Below are 22,980 nucleotides of genomic sequence, written 5' to 3' on the forward strand. Positions count from 1 at the left end.
GAGAGAGAGTAGAGAGACTGTAGAGAGAGAGAGAGACTGTAGAGAGAGAGAGAGACTGAATAGAGAGAGAGAGACTGTAGAGAGACTGCAGAGAGAGAGAGAGACTGAATAGAGAGAGAGAGACAGTAGAGAGACTGTAGAGAGAGAGAGAGAGAGCTCCAGGCCTCCTCCCCCTCCTCCTCCCCCCCCTCCTCCTCCTCCTCCTCCTCCTCCTCCTCCTCCTCCCCGCCTAACAACAACCCCAGCCCCGCAGACTCGAGCAGATCGACCCCACCCCCCCAGCCCCCCTCAGAGAGCTCTGAGAGCGGACACACGGAGAGCCAGAGAGACACGGAGACGGAGAGAAAACACAACCTTTATATCTCTACCGGCTCCTCTCGGCTAGTTCTCTCTGCCCTCCATCCGGGCCCTTAATGCTGTAGCAGCGGAGAGCTCTAGCTCTATAGCTCTAACGGTTAGAGGAGAGACGACGCAGTGATTGAGAGAGTCGTCGGTGAGAGGGAGAGAGAGAGAGAGAGACAGGGCGGAGAGAGGACGACGGAGACGGAGAGAGGACGGGATTGATCACTCAGCCTTGGAAACATGGGATGTACACTGAGCGCCGAGGAGCGCGAAGCTCTGGACCGGAGCAAGGCCATCGAGAGGAACCTGAAGGAGGACGGGATGGTGGCCGCCAAGGACGTCAAGCTGCTGCTGCTCGGTAAGACGAAGACTAACCGTCACCACCACCACCAACGGCCATGGAGCTCCGTGGCCGTTGGTGGTGGTTGTCATGGTGGTTGTGATGGTGATGGGCGGTGGTGGAGGTTGCTCTCCGTGGTACTGATTTCTCCTGTTCTCTCTTACAGGCGGAGGAGAGTCCGGTAAAAGCACCATCGTCAAACAGATGAAGTAAGTGTTTTTATTTATTATTAACCGTCTCTACCGGCTGAACAGGCCCCACACTGCGCCTCCTCCCGCCCTTATATATGTGAGTGAGCTATAAGGCAGCAGGTTGAGCCGCCATGTTTCTCTAGAGAGAGAGAGAGAGGCCGTAGAGCCTGGAGGAGCAGAGCCGTGGACTAGAGCACCTCCTGCGGCCTGATGACAGCGAGGCTACCGCGGAGCAGGAGCAGGAGGCCCCAGGGTGCTGTTCACTGTGCCTGGGTGCTGAAATGTACTTAACACGGGGGTTTTAACTGTGACTGGGTGTTGTTCCTGTCTCTCTCTCTCTGTGCGCGTTCACGTGTGTTACATTGAGGTCACTCCATTAGTGAATACCTCTGCTTTTAATCTTAATGGCTTTAAGTGCCCGATATCGCCGGGAGTACTTTGCTTCTATAAAGCGGATTTACGCAGAAATATGGCATCTAAAACCCCCCCTGCATCCTCTCTGTTCTGTTCTAAGCTATAAATCACTCTTTGATGTTTTTTTTTTTTAAATCACTGTTGTTGTTTCCTCTCTCTATAAACCTCTTAGTTAAGTTTCTAGAGATATTTCAGTGCAGGAATGGCTCATTGTGTATGCTATATAGGCTAGATTTTGTCTTGTGGAAACATCTCCCATAGTGTTTCTCTCTCTCCTCTCTCTCTGCATCCTGGCCTGCAGTGCACCCTCCCTCCTCCCTTCTCCTCTCCTCTCCTATTGCCTCCATGCCCTGTTTCCTCTTCTTCCTCTTCACCTCATTACCCTCCCTGTGCTCTCTCTTGCTTTGCCCTCAACTCAAAGATTCAAGATGCAAGAGTTTATTTGCCATTTGCACCTATAAGTATATTATAATTCTGAGCAGTTTACACAGAGTCAGCTTTAAGAAAAGAAAAAAGGTAGAAAAGGCACAAGGTAATAAGAGTACAAAATAAGATAAGATAAGATAAGATGAACCTTTATTAATCCCCAGAGGGAAATTCAGGTGTCAAAGCAGCAACATCAGCAAACAAGAGTGAAACACAGGAGAGGTAAAATAAAAAAATAATAGAGATATAAAAGATACAGAGTGAATGGGTGAACATAGTGTGTGCAGTCCGTCAATAAATAAATGTAGTATGTACAATAAATAAATGTAATATGTACATATGTGCAGTCTATAAAGTGGTATATAGGATGTATAGTGTAAAGTAAGTGTAAAGTGCACCAGTGGTTAGAGTCCAAGTTGGTTGCAGATAGTGCATGTTTAAAGGTAGATTGTGCATGTTTAAAGGTAGATAGTGCATGTTTAAAATTCTTAAAATCCTAATAGTTCTCATATAAGTAGCACATTCAACTCAACACAATAAATAAATAAATTATTAAAATATAAAGCGCCCTCAGTGTAGTCAATAAATAAACTAAACTACCCTCTGCATATAGGAACGATACCCCCAGAATACAAATATACAGTATATATGCTCCATGAGCATGTTAAAAAGAACTTGTAGCTCTCATAAAAATGCCCAAATAGTGTTTACAAATATACCTTTCAGGGTTTGTTTTAGCCTATAAGAAAGTAGCAGATGGATGGATGTACAGCATGCACAGTGTGGGTCATAACGTTTAGATATTATAAGTTTAACATGCTCTGCTGTGATATGTCCACTCATCATCATCATCGTCATCATCACGTGATGTGCAGGTAAAGGTTGACACCTGATGTAGTTTCACTCTCATTGCAGTGAGTCTGAAAGGCCGCAAGAAATTTTGAGGTGCAGGGAACAGATTTCATTAAGAAGCAATGTGATGGTTTTTAAAACCTACGGCCGGTTTTACCTTTTTTTTTATTATGCTGGCATTTGCAGCACAGATCACTGCCAGATTGCAATAATACAAACCAAACCACACACTGTCAGTCTCCTCGCTATAGATGTTTTTGTTTATATATATTTCCCACCTTATTTAAGCACTTTATTCAAATACCTTGAAATGGTGCTTTTTTTTTGCAAATTGGATATTTTAATGGTCAGAAAATGTAACTTATAATAACTGAGTCCCACAGCTGCAAAGATGTACACATTACATAATGAAGTAGATTTGATGTTTGGATCATATGAATGGAACAACTTCATTGAGGGTGACGTGCTGCAGAAATGTCAGTAGTGTCTATTTTTAAACTGTGATCGATCACTTTTCATCAATCGTGCCTTCTGTATAATAGAGCTGAAATGATTAGTCCGTTGAATTAAAAATTCATCTGCAACATTTTTTGATAAATTCTTAATCGTTGAAGTCATTTTTTTTTTTTAAAAGCAGGAAAAAAATCATTCATTCATTATTAAATGTGAATATTTACTGGCTTTCTTACCTCTCTATGATATCACGTTGAATATCTTTGAGTTTTAACCATTGGTAGGACAAAATGACAGATTTGAAGATGACACCTTGGCTCTGGGAAATTGTGACGAGCATTTTTAACTACTTTAATAAATTCGTTTTAGACCAATTCATTGATGAATCGAGAACATAATGTGCAAATGAATCAATAAGGAATGTAATTGTGCTTTGCAGCTTTAACTGTATGTCTTTGGCTTGTGAGGGCCACGAGCATTGTGCATACACTGAACGCACAAAATATAAAATAAGATCCCCTCCTCTTCTGGGGTTTCCCCCCTAAGCACCTAAACAGTAGTCACAATTATTTTAGAGCTGAAACGATTAGTTGATTAATCAATTGGTTTGTTGACAGAAAAAATATTCTGCAACTATTTTCATTATTTAGTCGTTTTTATTTAGCAACAATCCCAAACATTCACTGGTTGTTGCTTCTTAAATGTGAGGATTTAATGCTTTTCTTTATCTTACATGATAGTAAATTGAATACCTTTGGGTTTCAGACTGTTGGTTAAACACAATGACAGATTTGTAGATGACACCTTGGCTCTGGGAAATTGTGATGAACATTTTAAGATAAAATAAGATAAGATAAGATACGATAATCCTTTATTAGCCCCCACAGCAGGGAAATCAATAAGGATTAATCAATAAGGAATATAATTGTTAGTTGCAGCTTTAACTGCACATTAATATAAACTTCTGTCTTTGCCTTGTGAGGCCCACAAGCATTGTGCATCTACTGAACGCACAAAATATAAGTTGATTAACCGATTAGTTTGTTGACAGAGAAATTATTCTACATCTATTTTCATGTTGAATAAAGGCTTTAGTCATTTTTGTTTGGCAAAAATCCCAAACATTCGCTGGTTCCTGCTTCTTAAATGTGAGGATTTAATGCTTTTCTTGTCTTGTATAATAGTAAATTGAATACCTTTGTGATTCGGACTGTTGGTCGGACGGAATAAGAGATTTGAAGACATCATCACCAAATCAAAATGGGCATTTTCACCATTTTAATAGACAAAACAATTAATGGGTACATTAATTGATAATAAAAGTTAATCGTTAGTTGCAGCCCTAAATTAATGGCCTTTGCCGTGTGAGGCTGCACCTCTGCTCCCCTGAAGGTTTTTATGTCATAAAACTGTTCATTTTTATGATGTTAGTAGAGGTGGCCATCTGTAAAACATATTTGTGTGAATAAGGTTAAAAACCATCATCTCTTGTCTATTCTCCTCATCAAACGTCAACCAGTGATCACAGAGGAGGAGACCAAAGAGAAGCCGCTGCAGTTTAAACGTGTCAGGAGGTTATGACTGATCTATTTTATAGATTCAGGGTGAGAGGGTGCGCTGATGGATAATTTAAGGTCGACCGGATTATGAGGAGTTTAACTGTGTCGTACTGAACGTAACAGTTCTGTGTGGTGTGATTGATTAGTGCTCTGACTGATTCCACTCCATCGCCCACCATCAATTATAAATGGCTTAAATATCACATTACTGTCCAATTACACATCACAGACTGTGATCAATTCTCATCCCATTATACACGGACACACTTACAGATGCGTTTTAGGTAGAGATGGTGGGAAGACGAGAGAGAGAGGCTCTGCCAGAACATGTAAAAAAAAAAAAGACAGTTATTTAGGTCTGCAGGAACATATGGATGTGTGTGACTTACTCTCTTTAGTCCACGCTTGTGTCTTTGTACTAATATCTGTGTGCGCCTGCAGGATTATCCATGAAGATGGCTTTTCTGGGGATGATGTGAAGCAGTATAAGCCCGTCGTCTACAGCAACACCATCCAGAGCTTGGCGGCCATCCTCCGAGCCATGGACTCACTGGGCATCGAGTTTGGAGACAAGGACAGAAAAGTTAGTCTTCGCATTCCCCCTCCAGCTGACATGTCCACCTCTGGAGATTTTTATCCATATTTAGGGGTTGAAATGTGATAGTGCCAAAGCAGGACTTGAGAATGATGTCGATATAAATCACAACATCTGTTTGGGTTAAGACATCTAGTTGATGTCTCTCACATAGACTGGATGTTGGTCAAACTGGAACTGTCTATAGGGCGGCCCCTTCTTAATCAATTAGTCGACTAATGGGTCGTTTTGGTCTAACTCACAATTCTTTAGTCGATTTGTCATTTTGTATGCTTTTTTCATGCTGAATGACTTATTTCCATGGAATTTGTGAGCACATCTCTGGTAAACACAAGATTTAAAGTGGTGTTTTTGTGTGATTCTTTGAGGAGAAACTCAGTTTTTACAGATGAAATCAACAAAATCGATAAGTCGACAAAATCGTACGTGTTAGTCGACTAATAATTTCTTTGGTCGAGGACAGCCCTAGAACTGTCATTTTAGGAAATCAGACATCTCTTAGAAATATTTGATGACAACACCTTTACAACAGGTGATCAATAATAAAATCCACAGATATAAATTTGTTCCCTGATCTTATATTATGTATTCGTGCAGGCGGATGCTAAGCTGGTTTGCGATGTGGTCACTCGTATGGAGGACACAGAGCCGTACTCTGCAGAGCTCCTCACTGCTATGACTCGTGTATGGACCGACGCCGGGACTCAGGAGTGCTTCAGCCGCGCCCGGGAATACCAACTTAACGATTCCGCTCAATAGTAAGTGGAGCTACAGGACTATAAGAATCCATATTAAAATGCTATCACCAGTCGTCTAATTCACATTCTTTTTGATCTTCAGCTACCTGGACAGTCTAGACCGGATCGGGGCACCAGACTACCAGCCCACAGAGCAGGACATCCTGAGAACCAGAGTGAAGACCACCGGTATCGTCGAAACCCACTTCACCTTCAAAAACCTCCATTTCAGGTGGCGTACATGCAGCTCACGACGACTTGGCCCTTTGTTGTTGGCATTTAGGGTGAGATTAGGTTCAGGGATTACAGCTCAATTGACTTCTTGCACTTTTTCCAGGCTGTTTGACGTTGGGGGTCAGAGGTCAGAGAGGAAGAAGTGGATCCACTGCTTTGAAGATGTGACAGCCATCATCTTCTGCGTTGCCCTGAGCGGATACGACCAGGTGCTCCACGAAGATGAAACAACTGTAAGTGTGACTCAGTTAATTCAGTCTGAATCCCTCTGGTGCACAATTCACTGTGGGACCTTTCACTGATATTAAAGACGTCCTGGTTGCATTAGTGGTTCAGATATATCTGTGACATCACCAGTATGATTCTGGACGGGGACTTTTGTCTCTTTCCCTCTCCGTTTCCCATCTGCACACTACTGTTACCTATCTATTAAAGGCAAAATGCCCAAAAATGTATCTTAAAGGTTGATAGTTACGGATTGACAAAGCCGGTAAATTTCTTTGTGCCTTCTGGTGCCATCAAATGAAACTCGTGAACTCGTGTTAACAACATGGGAAGTCGTGCACACGATATGCTTGGCGTTCAAGTGGTTAAGTCGTGAGAACACCGCTGCTAAGCAACAGCAATATTAAGGTTACTGTCAGCGTCTAGAAGCCACAGAGGCTAACAATTTAGCAAGCTAGCAAGCGGGTAACATAATGCAGTAAATGTAAAGGCATAATGACAGAGGAGAAAGATGAGGCCGTTGGGAATATCAACATTTTCATCCGACATATTACACAATTACACAAAAAACATTCAACTAAAATTGTAATATATTAACTTATTGTGAACTGAAAAAATGTACTTCCAAGGCCTCCGCCATTTCTGACAACAAACACGTCACAACTCGTGAACTCGGAGCTTTTAGAATCTTTCCACTTAGGAGGTCATGAATACGACATGAGGGGGGCGTTCATATGGACTCTTCTCATGAACACGGTAAACACGACCCCATTTGAAGACATCTTACATTCACTTCTCCATTTTCATAGAAATATCTCAAAGACGTGTTTCTCTCTGCACTCAAGTCAAGTCAAACATAGTTATACAGCACAAGTTCTCATATATCCCAATTTGTCTCTCAATGTCCTGGGGAGGACGGACAGTGAAACTACTGCTTCTAATAAACTGTCAAATAATGAAATTATTCATTTTTTAAATTGATTATTTTCCTTACTTTCTTCCTGTTTGGTCAGCCAGGTGCTTCTCAGGTTGGGTTAACAGAAAACATATTAGTAATTTAAATGTTTTTTATTTGTTCTGTTCCTCGTTGATATTCAATAACTTTGAAAGATAAATGTGTAAAATCACAACAGGACCTTTTCACAGCAGCCATTTTGACATGTGGTTGCTGGGTAAACACAGGTGTGTGATTAATAACATTAATTGTGGCCCTGTTCCATTTAGGTGGGCCAGGGTCCTGGTGTTGTGCATGCTGGCTCACTGGAGCAGCTGCGACACGAAATATAACAGGACCATAATTAACTTGATCAATTACACCTGTGTTTATCCGGCTGGGACTTGTCAAAATGGCTGCTGTGATATTGTTTCCCACAGACAAGCGCTTTGGTATTTATCAGTTACACATTATCAGCCGCTGCTGACGGAGTGATTTATAGTGATATATTAAGTTATTCCGCTCCAGGCTCCTCTCCTCACACCAACACCAACCTCATATCTATTCTTCCTGCAGAACCGCATGCACGAGTCACTCATGCTCTTTGACTCCATCTGTAACAACAAGTTCTTCATCGACACCTCCATCATCCTCTTCCTCAACAAGAAGGATCTGTTTGGCGAGAAGATCAAGAAGTCACCGCTGACGATCTGTTTTCCAGAATACACAGGTGAGGTTCATTTTCACGCAGAGCTGCTTCACACAAAGTGCTTGAACGCTGTTCCTTCATGCTCTCCGCTCTTCTCTTGTTTCTTCTGTCTCCAGGTGCTAATACTTACGACGATGCTACTGCATATATTCAGGTTCAGTTTGAGAGTAAGAACCGCTCTCCCAATAAGGAGATCTACTGTCACCTGACCTGTGCCACAGACACAGGAAACATCCAGGTAGTGTTTGATGCCGTCACTGACATCATTATTGCAAACAACCTTAGAGGGTGTGGCTTATACTGAGGCCTGGCCAAGCACAGAGGTTGTCATGGAGAGTATGAGGTGTTAATAATGATAATTTTGATGATACTTAAAACACATAAATATGTAATTCTACATGTCCAAATGGACCCAAAGAGCTGCCGTCCGACACCACACTGGATTATCGCCATGATTTGTTCCCTTCCTCTCATTTTGATTTCAGTATACAACCCCCAGTTTTGTCTTATAAAAATGTGTTTTTTGAGCTGAATGTTTCATGTTTGGTTGATGACTGTCAACAACAGCGAAGGTCAGAGGGGGCAGCACCAAGGTTGTATTCAGCTGGAGCCTCGTTTTTGCAAAACTCAAGGAGTTTGCAATGTAATTTTAAACCACGGCGTTGGACTATTGTCCCATCCTTTATGTGGCGTTTTCATGTGCAAGTCTCGAGGCGTTTCTATCCGTACTGAATATAGCCTGTTGTGCTCCGTTTGAACAGCTGCTGTGTGTGTGTGTGTGTGTGTGTGTGTGTGAAGGTGGAGCTGATGATGATGATATTGGGGAGGTGCTGTACTCGTGGCTGAGGGTCATGGTTGGGAAGGAGGCTATTTTAACTTTCAGAAGGGACAAAGCTCCCCTCTCCTTCAGACCCACACATGACTGAGTAGCCTGCAGGTCTTTTCCACTCTCTGTTTTACTTTCACACATAATGAGAGGATTCTTCTGTTCAGAGTGGCTGCCCATTTCCATTGGCCTCCTGTAGCGTGAAGAAATGCCTATCAGCCAATGATATCTAAAAAAAAACAAGAAAACGTCATATCGGTGCCAACCATCTGAGAAGGACAGATCATAAATCATGTTAATATTATTTAAGCAACAGATTATTATTATTATCATCGAATGATTTATTTATTTAAGCCTCATGCCCTACATGCCTCCTTCTACCTCCTGAAATCCCGTGCCACATATTTATTTCCTGACATGAAAAGCTGGGGTACACCGACACCTGTCTACGGTTCAGAGGGTAGAACGCAGCCCTCCAATGACATCTTGTTCTCCGTGTGGTGCTTTAACCCTTCGATGTGAATCTGTGTAGAAGTAGAAGACTGCACGAGAACAATATCATTTGAGGCAGCCTCTGTCTGGGGAGTCGCGGGGTTTTCCCCCAACCCTCGTCTCCCCTGATCAGTAAACAGGGAACCATTATCCCTCCCCCCACTCCCCACAACCCCCCGTCTGTCACGTTTCTCTTTTCAGAGAACAAAGTACAGCTCTCCATTTTCACCTGTGCACCCAGACATTCATCTTCCCCTCCCCGTATACTCTTATCTATCACATATCAGTCCCCATATCCTATCTCCATTCTCACCTTAAAAGCACCGTACTGTATATATATTATGATTATACCAGATTTTTTTTTTTACTGTGAATGTTTTTGTGCTGCACCCCCATCCTGTTTGGTAGTTTATTGGTTGCTCTCATGTGGAATGTTTGTGCTGAGCCAATCGAATGTTGTGTTTACATTAAAGCCACACTTTTCCTAACTATTCCTGCTGTTTGTGAGTCTGATTACTGCCGACGGAGGCAAGAGGGCTGATGACAAACATCAGCTCCGCGTCCTCTCTGTGAAAAGTTGACCTGCTTTAATCTGTGCAGAGAATTAAGGTTAGACCGAGAAATTAGGCTGACAATTATGAGAATGGACCACTTTTAATGCTTCATTGCTTTGTATTTAGTGTCAGAAATATGTATAAAAGATTGGGAACAGGTCTTGCATGGCAATAGGGCAGCACTTCGTGAAATGTGGCGGATGGCAGGGATCAGAGGCGTTGCAGAGCGGCTCTCAATTTATTAGGTTAAAAGTGTTCCATCATTACAGACAAGGAGCTATTCATATATTGAATGACTAGGCTGGATCAGCTGTCTGACCTGCTTCTGTCAGTTTAATGGGTATGATGTTCATTACTGCTCTGTCTCACTGACAGCAGCAGAGCTCCACTGCTCGGTCCCAGTGTGTCCTCGTTTCTCAGAGCCAGTTACAGGTTAAAACGCTGGAACTCCCCGTGTGACACTTTTACACTCTTTAATTACAGAATATTCTCATGTATTTTTACAGATCATTCATATCAAATAGGTTCACCATTAACCACAGACCATGCCCCTAAAAGCTGAGCTGTAACTCAGACTGACATGAGCCGGGCGCGGAGCAGAAGGCAGACTGAAAACCCGACTGAAATCTCCAGGATGAGCGTTTTTGTTTCAGACAAAAAGAAATCCCAGACCATTTGGCCGTGCCCTGCCCACGTCCATTTACAGAAACATGGATTAAACCTGGATTGTGCAGAGCTCTTTAGTGCAAAGCATCACAAGGCGGGTACTGCACCAGCGGAGTGGTTCACGAGTTACAGTCGCAGCCTCTTGATGTCTTCACTTCTGAAGTCGATACGTAGCGCTAGAACCTGACGCACCTCCGCCGGGGTCAGCCGCCACGTCAGAGGGCCCGAGTTTGGGCCCCAGTAATCCAAGATCTCAGTTACCTGCAGTACAAATAGGTACATGTGAGTAAACTAGGAGGAAGTATTCACATCAGCGATACCATACTGTGAAAATTACATGTATCTTTAGCAAAATGTACAGCTGCAACTAACAATTATTTTCATTGTTGATTAGTCTGTTGATTATTTTCTCGATAATAAATATCAAAAGTAACAGTATTCATAATGCAGAAAATTGCCCCTGTAAGTGTTAAACTATATGTTATTTTAACGTATTATTATTATTATTGATGCATTAATGTGTAATTTGCATTTCACTAGTAATTTTTAATTTTTTTTGGTCCAGCTCAGCTTCATGGTTAACATCTTTAGACCCAAAGGCCACCTGGATGCCCCATTTGACTGTTGTAGTTGGTCGAGGTGGAGCTAATTTAACTGCTTTACATCTTGTCAGTAGTTATTTTATAACAATGCATCATATTTTATAAAATCATGATGTGTTTTATATCTAAAATCTTAATCTGTAAAGTAACCTAAGCTGTTAGATAAATGCGGTGGAGTAAAAAATACAATATTTCGAATTGAAATGTGGTGGAGTAGAAGTATAAAGTAGCATTTCATGGAAATACTCATGTGCAGTATCTCAAAATTGTACTTGAGTAAATGTACTTAGTTACATTCCACCGCTGGTGTAAACGGGCATAAATATTATCATTCTGTGTGTGTGTGTAAGGAGATCTAAATTACCCTCTCCAGGTTGAGGATGGTGGCCATTTGTGTGAGACGAGCGAACTTATCCCTGATGGTCCAGGTGGTCACGGTGGTGAGGTACGCCACCAGAGACCGGAGCTCTTTATCGAACTGCAGCCCGCCGAGCTGCAACAGAACGGTCAAAAACAGTGAATGGACTTCATGTTGTGCAAACATTTACTCCTGTAAACGCTCTGCTCGGAATAGGAAGATGCTATCGTGACAAAAGGAGGCACCCTCTGCTGCAGGCCTTTCTGGACTCATTAATAAATCAGTGCTCGAGGCTTTTCATCATGTGTCAGTGATGTGATGCAGTGTGATGCAGAGAGGGTGCGCTGTGCCACCTTGTGGCCGAGCCCGGCTCCTCACCCTGCTGAATGAGCATTTGAGGACGGTCTTCTCCATCTCGATGGATATCAGGCTGGTCATCAGGCTGGTCAGTGTGTCGTAGATGATAGGAGACATGGCCGTCTGGTGACGAGACACACAGAAGTTTATTAAATAACGAAGAAGGATACATATATAATATTCATATTATAGCCAGAGCTGCTCAGACAAGATACCTTGAACTCCGCCATGAGCTGCTCCAAGTTAACGATGAGCTGCTGCACCCAGGGATCATTAGCTTCGTAATCATTGAACTCCTCCTGTGAGGAACACCAGCTGTTACAGCGACACGTTTTATGACCTCTGGTTTATTTTTGTTCACCACTCTGAGACCGTTACCTCTTCTATGTTGTGTGAGATGGACAGGAAGCTGCTGATCCACGGTTTGACCTGAGACTTTATGGCTGTTGTGTTTAACTCAGTCAGACCCTCCTGTGAAATAAAAAAACATCAGTGTATAAGACTTTTGGACATTCGGCGGACACTCGGTGACAAAGAGGCTTATAGTACCACAGGTACCTCAGATACATGTCTTGTATTACTTTGATATAAAAATAATTCAAACTGTGCCAGGAGGTTTTCATCCTTCCTCTTTACCCCATTTGTGCCCGCGACTGAAATTTTAAATTTCTTTTAGTGGAAGTGTTCTCAGGGCTGGCCGAAGTACAAATCTGAAGAATTTTTCAAAATAGGTCAACCCGTTTGGCTGAAAAGTGAGTTTTCCTTATCATACTATATTTAGTCTTTGGGCACATGATGGGACTACTGTTTTTTAAAACATAGTAGAAATACCCTAGAATAAGCAGTAAGAATGTAGGGATTTTCATTATTTTCAGCACACACATGCACAGGGCTGCCATCTATATATTCCATTTCCATTTCACAAAAATCCTGACTTTAACCATTGATAAAAGTGTGATTTTTCATGTGATCTAAAAAAATCTAAGTTGTACTGTTAGATACTTGCCCAAAGTATGTCCGCACCAAATTTCAAGACTTTTCAAATGTGGCATGTGTTTCTTTATCATACTAAATATAGTCTTTGGGACCAGTGATTTGAATAGCCAAAATATAACCTCAACAAAGTTGGATTGTACCTATTTTTTTTGCCAGTAACATTTATGTAAGGGATAATGTACAGCTAGCGGGTCATTGTTGTGAAATAAACCTTGACAGGGTGATGCAGGTTTATTTCACAATAATGACCCGCTAGCTGTACATTAACCCGCTTATTAAACGGCTGCTTACTGAAGAAATCAATAATTTTACACGAAAACGGTCCGCCAGAGTCCGACATCAGAACTGCGCCCATAGCAACAGTTTGTTATACATAGCAATGGTCTGTTATAAACAAATAATAGACCGCAGAACACCGTGATTGACCAATCAGAATCGAGGATTCAACAAAGCCGTGTAATAAATAAATATATTAGACACTAACCCTTTAAAAAAAACACATTGAATTGTTCCCTGTTGTGTAGCACCTACTGTAAATAAGTAAATACACAACTCTCAGCTGATTAGCCCTGATCAATGTGTGTGTGTGTGTTTCTGACCTGTAAGAGATCCTTGAACTTGGTGGATGTGTTGACGAGGTCGGACAAACAACTTTCAATCTTGGCTTGTTCTCCAGAGCCGGCGCCCTGATTGAACAACTTGGAGCAGTCGTTCTGCGAGGAAATAAATCAGAAGAAGTAGTAAATCTCCGAGCAGTGAGGTCGACTATAAATGACAGGATGAATAGAAGAGATGCAGAGTGCTCGCGCAGGTGTGAAAGTTACCTCAAGGTTCCTCTTTAAAGTCGTGATATTCTCACTGCACACCTCAACGTTATTCAGAGTCACCTGAGACAGAGAGAAAAAGAGACAATATTGTTCAGTGTCATTCTTTCTCTATAAATATAATCTGAAGAATTATTATTTTTTAGGATGTTTTTATTGAAGAAAAACAGGAATTTTCCCATAAACAAATACACATGAACAACAGACAAACAGGGAAACAAACAAAGTACCTTATCTACCCCCACCCACACACAGCCCAGGTATGGTCGACATCTCTCTCGTTCACAATTGAAAAATAAACTAAAATTAAATTCAATCCCCCCTAACAAAATTCAATCACGTAAGGTGTGAGGTTCTAATGTATGTCAGTAAAGTATTACAGCATTAAAGGTCCAGTGTGTAGGATCTGGTGGCATCTAGCGGAGAGGTGAGGAGATTGCAACCAACTGAAGCCTCTCCCGTGTGCCAAACGTGTTGGAGAGCTACGATGGCCGATGCGAAAACATGAATGTCCCTCTTTAGAGACATTTTTTGTAAGAGTAGAGTGCTTAGTGCTTAGTGTGGGAAGTGAATGGTGAAGTGAGAGAGAGAGAGAAAGCGGCGGCGATTGCAGCAGCGAGTAAAGTTATTGACTTTGGCCCAAGCAGGAAAAGTTAACAGCGTTTGGTTTGTCCGTTCTGAGCTACTGTAGAAACATGGCGGTGAAACATGGCGGACTCCGTTGAGAGAGGACCTGCTCCCTATGTAGATATAAACAGCTCATTCTAAGGTAACAACAACACAATGATTCTTATCACCAGGTGATTATACACTAAAGAAAACATACTTATTAATATTATATTTAATTTATGCCAATAGATCCCCCTGATTGTTACACACTGTTCCTTTAAGTAGACAATAAGAGCACAGTATGACAAATGTTTATACTACTTCCCTGACCATGAGGGTGTAGTGATGGTAGTACGGCCAGATTAGAGCCACCTATTTCTTCATACGTTACTGGTTTCCTCCCCTGCACATTTATTGTGACTTCTAAGGTCCGCCTGGTAGCTATGAACCTTTGAGTGGTTCTTGATTCTAATTTACCTTTTGACAAACGGGTTAAAAGGATTTTTAAGTAGTGCGTCCTCCAAAAGCCATTTAAAAAATTTAAGCACTACTTACCTCAATTAAATTAGGATGTTATTAATGAATTTGATTCCTCACTTAAATAACTGCTGCTGTTATTTCATGTTATATTTATAAATTAAAATTCTAGGATACTGTCTGAGAGCGAGGGGGGGGGCATATGTGTGTTTGTCTATTGGTCTTACCAGAAACGCAGCCTTGGCGTGTTCCGCGCTTTCGATGCCCATCGTGTTGAACTTCCCCTGCTGTAAGCTGCTCTGCATCAGACTGACCGCGCTGCTGACGCCACGCTGGATGTCCTGAAGCGTCGTAGCCGGGAAGCCCTGCCGCAGCCTATTATACAACACCTCCCTGACAGACGGAGAGAGACGGGGCACATACAGTACATGCATGAGACGAGAAGAAAAGTATTGAATACGTCCACCGTGAAATGAAAGAGTGAGCACCTGAAGTCAGACTCCAGCACAGAGTTGGCGTGGTTGATCATGGCGCAGAGGCAGTCGATGCTGGAGCTGGATAACGCTCGACTGATGCACTTCTTCACGATGTAGAAACAGTCGTCCACCATGCTGGAGGTCAGCTGACCCTTTTCATATGTATCCATGGTAACGGCCTGAGGAGGAAAATTAATTTTTGTTTAGATTTAATATGTTCTGATGAGTAAATATTACATTTAATATATGAAATAGTTATTTTCCTAAATGTTCAACCACTGAATTAGTTATTTGGCATTGATAATAGAGCTGCAACAATTAATCGATTAACAGATTAATCGATTACTTGTCAACTATTAAATTAATTACCAACTATTTTGATAATCGATTAATCGCTTTGAGTAATTTTTTAAGAAAGCAAATGTCAAAATTCTCTGATTCCAGCTTCTTAAATGTGAATATTTTCTGGTTTCTTTACTCCTCTATGACAGTAAACTGAATATCCTTGAGTTGTGGACAAAACAAGACATTTGAGGACGTCATCTTGGGCTTTGGGAAACACTGATTGACATTTTTCACCATTTTCTGACATTTTATAGACCAAAATAATCGACTGATTAATGGCAATGAAAATAATTATTAGTTGCCGCCCTAATTGATAACAATGTCATAGCATGTTATATATCATATTCAAATCTTCTTAAAAAGGGCCACATGGTTATTTCATTGTTGAGGTTGGTATTAATCAAAACAGTTGAATCAGATCAATCTCACATCTACGAGGAAAACATCCATTCATTTCATATAATACTTTGCCAAAATAAAGCTTAAAAGTTGTAATAAGTATCAGACCTGATGCAGGGGAACCTGACATATCATCTTTTTTATTCCACACATTATTTTAGGGCTGCAACTAATGATTATTTTGACTGTCGATTAATCTGTTAATTATTTTCTCGATTAATTGATTAGTTGTTTGGTCTATAAAATGTTAATCAGTGTTTCCCAAAGCCCAAGATGACGTCCTCAAATGTTTTGTTTTGTTCACAGCTCAAAGATATTCAGTTTACCGTCATAGAGGAGTAAAGAGGCCAGAAAATATTCACATTTAAGAAGCTGGAATCAGAGAATTTTTACTTTCTTTTCTTAAAAAAATAATTCAAACCTATAAATCAATTATCAAAATATTTGGTAATTAATTTAATAGTTGAAAACTAATTGATTAATCAATGCAATTTTTCATTATTCTTCCTTGTCCAAATCTGGTGCCTACATTACCCACAATGCAACTCTAACTGCCTACAGTTGGGTCAGAGATTCAGGTGTGTTATGGATTCATGGTAGTAGCAGCCTCAAGCTTCTAGCCTCAAGTAGAGATGAGGAGAGGGCTACAGAGGTCCCTTTAAGATTATTTTATCGAATATACAAATACTGTATGAAACGGAGCCATTCACCTTGTTGACAGACTCTCTCATGTAGTACTCTTCCATGGGAACATAGTAGCCAATCAGCTCCTGCATCGTCCTGCTCAGCAAGCAGAGTTTCAGTAGCTTCTCCGCGTTCTGCTGATGCTCTGGGTGTTCAAAAATAAATAATGTTTTAGATAGATAGCTTTGAAGCTCCACATCTCAAAAAGGCATCTGTGCATGCATCACCACATGTTAATGTCAAACTACCCTGTGTGACGCTCTGAGCATCCCCAACTTCAAAGTCGGCCAGCATGCGACGGCGTAAAAAGCGCAGGTAGAGCTCCGCCCTGGCGTTCATCAGGGTTACTTCAGCCAGTACAGGGTCCAGCTCCCTGTTCATGTGAGACAGATGCATAAACAACAATACCATACAGACAATAATAGATGAGAGCAAGGATGATGCTGAGACAAACACACCTCGGCTCGATCCTCTCTGCCGGCACGCTCTTCATCATGCTGCTCTGCACGACCTGAAACTACAGGAGGGATACGAGTTCAGCAGTCGGTGCAGTAAAACACTCATGTTGAGCAGTTCAGATGTGATGCTCACCTTGTTGTGGTATCCTCTCTGCTGGATGAACTTGTCGACTATCTTCTGGGCCTGTCGGTCACATTCCTGCTGCAGGTGAGTGATGAGTGTGTACAGGTGGCCTGGACCGTAATACGTCTCTACTATGGGCTGATGAGTCTCAACGACGCGAGCGATACCTGCAAACACACAGCCAACACGTTAGAGGAGTCCACTCCGAGCAAACACAGGTAAACGATATCATCAGGCCTGATTTATCACCTTCCAGTAGCAGCGTCAGAGTGTCTGCAAAGACCAGCGGTGCTCTCTTCTCGCCCAGGTCGCCTCCTGTAGCTAAGAGCAGGTTCTCCTCAGCTTTGGAGGCAAGCTGTGAGAATATGTGTGTGAAAAAGACAGAAAAAAATGAGACATAACACATCTGTGACTATTTTACATTTAGAGTATACATAGCTGCTTTGTCAGGGAATAAAAAAAGGAACGATTCAGAGTTTGGCAAACAAACATTGTAATTCAAATTATAAATCACGGCATCATGTGCATCCACACAGAGAGGAGTCTAAAAAAGAAAGCGGGGAATTATTCGGTCGCGATTAATTTGGTACAGCACCTTAATACTTTGGTAGTCTAATATAAGCAATTACAGGAGTCCATCTGTTTAAAAACATGTCTATCTTTACATGGAGTTTTGCTGTAATTTGTTCCATTGTGTACACTTTCATTAACCTGTCTTGCCATCGATGTAGTGTGGGTAGCGGTGGTTTGAGCCAAGATAAAGTTTGCATTTTTTTGCCGCCAATAAAAGGATATGCAGCAAGTAGGCCTTTCTCTTTTCCACAGTACTGTCAGGAATTGCTCCTATAATATAAAACAATGGGTCTAGTGGTAAATCAATGTTCAAAATAGCAAGTATTTCTCTAGGAATCCCTTCCCAGTATGATTTAAATTTTGGACAATCCCCAAAAATATGTGTGAGATCTCCACATGTTACAAATTCAAGTATTTTGTTGACACTCTGATACCAGATACAATGAGTGCAACATCAAGATCAGGAAGTTATTAGTTTCATAGAATTTACAAGCAACGGACAATAAGGAGAGAAAATGTTTTACCAGAGTAAATAATATGGAGCCCTCAGAAAGTGCAAACGATAAATGGACTACATTTATATTGTACCACCTTTCTATCTTACCGGACAAATCGCTTTACAATTGGCCTCTCATTCACACACACATTCATACACCGATGGTGGCGGATCTGCCAGGTCAACCATCGGGTTCAGCATCTTGCTCGACATGTGAACAAGAAGAGCCGGGGATCGGACCGCCAACCTTGTGAATGAAGAAAACGGGATCACATACCAGTTCCGGCCTCCCTTTTCTGGCTTCCTGTCCGTTTCCAGAATGATTTTAAGATTTTACAGCTTGTTTTTAAGGCTTTAAATGGGCTTGTTGTTTGCTTTGTATTCATTTGTATTATGTACATGTTCAACACTTTGGTCAATTGTTTTTTAAACGTGTTATATAAATAAGTTTGACTTGACTTGAAGGACGACCAACTCTACCTCCTGAGCCACAGCCGCCTGCATGTAGCGCTTTGAGTGGTCGGAAGACTAGAAAAGCGCTATATAAATGCAAGTCCATTTACCATGTACGGGTGTACCTCAACCAAGGCTGCACAATTCTCTATGTCTATTATTTCAATAGAGAAATATTTAGAAATTATAAAGATGCACCTGGATCTAGAATCGCCATCTGATCTTCATCAAAATGCACATTGTGATCCGAGGAATACATTTGCAGCAAAGAAAATAACAAAAATGTTAAGAAATCCTTTTAAAACAGTCCCTGGATCCGCACCATAAACAGACCAACTGTTCACTGGTCCATGGCTTGTCTTTCCACCAAAGTTAATTCAAGTTTTTGAGATATTCTCAGACACAAAGCACACAAACAGGACCAAAAACACAACTGACCTGACTGCAGAGATACTGGCTGAAGCGGGCGAGGCCCTGCTGGTGGAGGCCCAGCAGAGGGAAGATCTTGAAAAACCTCTCCACCTGTGCGATGTCGACTGCTGCGACAGCTTCATCAAGCTTCTCAGCGACAATGACCTTCAGTTTCTGCTCTGCTTCCTGCAGCATTACCAGACTGGCATCCACAGCACTGCCTGTGGAGACATGATGCATTGGCAGAGTTACAGTGCAAGCCCAGACAAGTGATTTATATTGCTACTTACAGTGCAGTGATAAATGTTTTATGAGTAACTACAATCCTATAATGATCTGACAAATTCAATGTCAAAATGGTGCAAAAACTCAAATAAGATCTAGATAAGATTCAGACTTTATTGCATACTGAGCGATGCACTATGACTACAACTAGAAGCCTCTTACTTTCTTCTCCCTGCCTGCTCAGCTCAATAACAGACTGGTCCAGAGAAAGGTATCGGTGGATGTGGGCAGCAGCCTGCTCGTAATCTTCGTTACGCAGAGCTGTTTGCACGCCGTCTGTGCAGAACTTCAGATCGAGGATGTCGTCGGCACGCTGGATGACGTTATACAGCCGTGTCTACAAGAATAAAATAAGTTAAGAGATCAAAGTGTGCGATCCAGTAAAACATTCTTGTCATAAATACAACCAATAAAAAAAACCTCTCACACGGTGTCAGCAACAGCTGAAAAGTATAAGCTTTGCAGAGGTGTTTTTGACATGTTGTATTTACCTTTGCCAGGTCTAGCTGTCGGACTTTACGGCTGACGTTTTCAGCCAGGCTGCAGGTAAATGTGATCATGCCTGACAGCTGTCTGGCATCCCCTCCAATCAACTGTAGGTTGGGCCTGTAGAGCACAAAGACACCGCTTTTTAGCACAACAGAACACAGATTATTGTTTAAAGAACACAGACTGTGCAGGTTGAAACTACACAGCTCTGTAATGATGTAACGTACCCCATCCTCTGCAGCGCCAGCATCTTTGTGTGAATGGTCCCCTCCTGCCCCACCAGTCTGTCCAGCTCACAATCCACTTCTTTCTGTATTAGAGGAGAAAACAAAGCATGTTCAGCATCTTCTTCACAGCGCACATATACTGTGTAGCACACTACAACTTCAATGCATTTTAACATGTCTGTTTTTCTTTATTCAGTGTCCAACTGCTTTCATATTTTCTATCAAAATACTAGGGCTGACCCAAATGCTTCGAAGATTCGACCGTTGCCATGGTAATCAACCTCTAAATCAGTATTCAAATGCTTAATTTTATATATATATATATATATATATTTATATATTTATAAGTATGTTATAATAATGTATAAATCTCCAAATAGACTATGAAATAAGGAATAATTCCTTATAATGGCATTCCATTCCTCAACCAGCATTCGTTGCAGGTCAGCGTGGTTGTGTGTTCCCTCAATGATGTCACTGGCAAAACAAGGCTTGTCATCATTGAAGGCCATCTGAATGCAGTGAGATATCGGGATGAGATTCTGCAGCCAGTGGCGATCCCATATCTCCACAATCTGGGACCTAACTTCATCCTCCAAGAAACAACGCTCGCCCCCACAGAGCCAGGGTTATCACAGACTACCTCCACAATGTGAGAGTAGAGAGAATGGAACGGCCTGCCAAGAGTCCACACCTCAACCCAATTCAACACTTGTGATCAGCTTGGGCGTGCTGTATGTGTTAGAGCGACCAACACAACCACGCTGGCTGACCTGCAATGAATCCTGGTTGAGGAATGGAACGCCATCCCACAGCAACGTGTGACCAGGTTGGTGAGCAGCATGAGGAGGAGGTGCCAGGCTGTTGTGGCTGCGTATGGATCTTCCACCGCTACTGAGTCTCCTGACGGTGTATTAAATGAATAAAGTGTAAAATTGCCAATATGTCTTGTTTGTTCCTTGTTACTGATAGAGAGTTCAATCATCCAATCCACCAAACAACTCAAAACAAGAGTCAATACCAACAGGAGAATACACTGTTTACCATTGGCAGAGCATTTTGGCAAATTTTTCTTGGGCGCTCCCCACATAATCAGCTGTGCTGCTCATCCCACAAATGCATGATCCTTACAAGTTGGACATCATTGTGAAGGTAAATAAACAGGCTTTCCAACCATGTAAAACACAATGACCATTAGCATTGTAACAACAGAGAAATAATCCATCAAACACAAGTTTACAAACTTTGTTTTCCCAGTTTATATATGTGTTCAGGATGGGCTTACAAAGATGGTAACAGATCCCAGTCAGATTCAACTGTTTGCCTCATTAAGTACCAACCAGCTGTCACTGTGTATGTCTAGCAGCCTCAGTCACAGATTAACCTGTGCAGTGTTACAACCTGAGCCTGCAGGCTGCATGCACCACGTGATGGTATCTAGACAGGTGTTGTGAAGTGTTTGGTACCCTCACCCTGAGAACAGCAGCCAGCTAGCTTAACATGCAGAAGACAAGTCCTTATCTTAATAGTTTAGTGTTCATTCAGCCATAGTTTGACAGAGAGGAGTGTTTGTTTTGAGCCAGCAGCGGACCGGAAGTTTAACGTGGATGACGTCAGTGAGTGTCCACGTCAAAGAAACTGCGGTTAACGGTGGTTTATACTAACCTCCTCCTTGCAGAGCTGCCGGTAAACCCTCTCCAGGTCCTCCAGCTCCGTCAGCGCTGAGATGGTGTCCATACTGACAGAGGAGAGAGAGCCAGAGTCACATCTCTTCACCGCCAGTCCGCTGGGTCCGCTGCTGTCAGCCATCTTCCAACACAGATACACGACCACGTCACAACGTCAACACTGTGGTAGTACTCCCTGGGTTCAGCCTGTCAGGCAGCGCATCTTCACAGGGTAATGCGGGCTACGGCTACAGAGAGGACACGACGTTTTTAAAATTGTGTGAACGTGACCACGAGCATGACTGTGACATTGTGCTTGACCATCTCTAACATGCACATTACCATTTGTTGGTGGTGGGGCGGGCTGTGGCAGCACAGAAGCACTGCCTGAGAGGTCCTACTCTGGGTGAAAAACACTCTTTCATTGCGCATGCGTTGTACGTCTTTGTACTAAACGGTGGTGGGCATTAATATAATCCTTGGATGGCAACAGAAGCCATATAGGCACTTGAATATAGATATATATGCACATATATATATATATATATATATATATATATATATGTATACATATATATATGTATATACATATATATATGAATACATATGTATACATATATACATATATATGCATATATACACATATATATATATACAGTACATATATATATACTTTATATATATATATGTATTCATATCTATGTATACATAGATATGTATACATATATATATATATATATACAGTACATATATATACTTTATATATATATATGTATTCATATCTATGTATACATAGATATGTATACATATATATATATATGTACTGTATATATATATCTATATGTATTCCTATCTATATTCAAGTCAAGTGTTCTGTAAGTTATGAACTACACAAATAGAGCAAAGAATATTGAATGATATACATGGACCGGATGCCAAGTACAATATTAGCTTGGGTCGGCTAATTTGTTGATGTTTTTTAATTTTAGTGGATTAACACTTTCAAATAAATCCATGTCTATCTAGTGCCTATATGGCTTCTGTTGCCATCCGAGGATTATATTAATGCCTCCACTGTTTTAGTACAAAAACGTATAACGCATGCGCAATGGCAGTTTTTT

At 41.5% G+C, this 22,980-nt stretch overlaps 2 protein-coding genes across 3 annotated transcripts; one reads left to right on the forward strand and one right to left on the reverse strand.

Annotated features, from left to right (window-relative positions):
* The first annotated feature begins 269 nt into the window (after positions 1-269).
* On the forward strand, positions 270-9,820 carry gnao1b (guanine nucleotide binding protein (G protein), alpha activating activity polypeptide O, b). Of its 2 annotated transcripts, XM_037749008.1 has the most exons (8): positions 274-700; positions 849-891; positions 5,019-5,160; positions 5,770-5,930; positions 6,013-6,141; positions 6,247-6,376; positions 7,879-8,032; positions 8,128-9,820. In XM_037749008.1, exons 1-8 carry the CDS (start codon positions 583-585, stop codon positions 8,313-8,315), a joined length of 1,065 nt encoding a protein of 354 aa, XP_037604936.1. In that variant the 5' UTR covers positions 274-582; the 3' UTR covers positions 8,316-9,820. The 2 variants fall into 2 exon arrangements, with proteins under 2 accessions (XP_037604927.1, XP_037604936.1); XM_037748999.1 differs by having other exon boundaries at positions 270-700; positions 6,013-6,376.
* Positions 9,821-10,102: 282 nt separating this feature from the next.
* Positions 10,103-22,241, reverse strand: cog4 (component of oligomeric golgi complex 4). The gene is made up of 20 exons (XM_037748987.1): positions 22,202-22,241; positions 21,858-22,107; positions 20,193-20,275; positions 19,968-20,082; positions 19,639-19,813; positions 19,219-19,412; positions 17,508-17,613; positions 17,268-17,425; positions 17,135-17,193; positions 16,925-17,049; positions 16,703-16,821; positions 15,261-15,427; positions 15,000-15,165; positions 13,687-13,749; positions 13,462-13,575; positions 12,245-12,337; positions 12,082-12,165; positions 11,888-11,989; positions 11,516-11,644; positions 10,103-10,810 (listed from the first exon to the last, which is right to left on the reverse strand). Exons 2-20 carry the CDS (start codon positions 21,999-22,001, stop codon positions 10,676-10,678), a joined length of 2,331 nt encoding a protein of 776 aa, XP_037604915.1. The 5' UTR covers positions 22,002-22,107; positions 22,202-22,241; the 3' UTR covers positions 10,103-10,675.
* Positions 22,242-22,980: the final 739 nt, after the last annotated feature.

This window comes from Sebastes umbrosus, chromosome 2 (assembly GCF_015220745.1).
Source record: "Sebastes umbrosus isolate fSebUmb1 chromosome 2, fSebUmb1.pri, whole genome shotgun sequence".
NCBI classification, from domain to species: Eukaryota; Metazoa; Chordata; class Actinopteri; order Perciformes; family Sebastidae; genus Sebastes; species Sebastes umbrosus.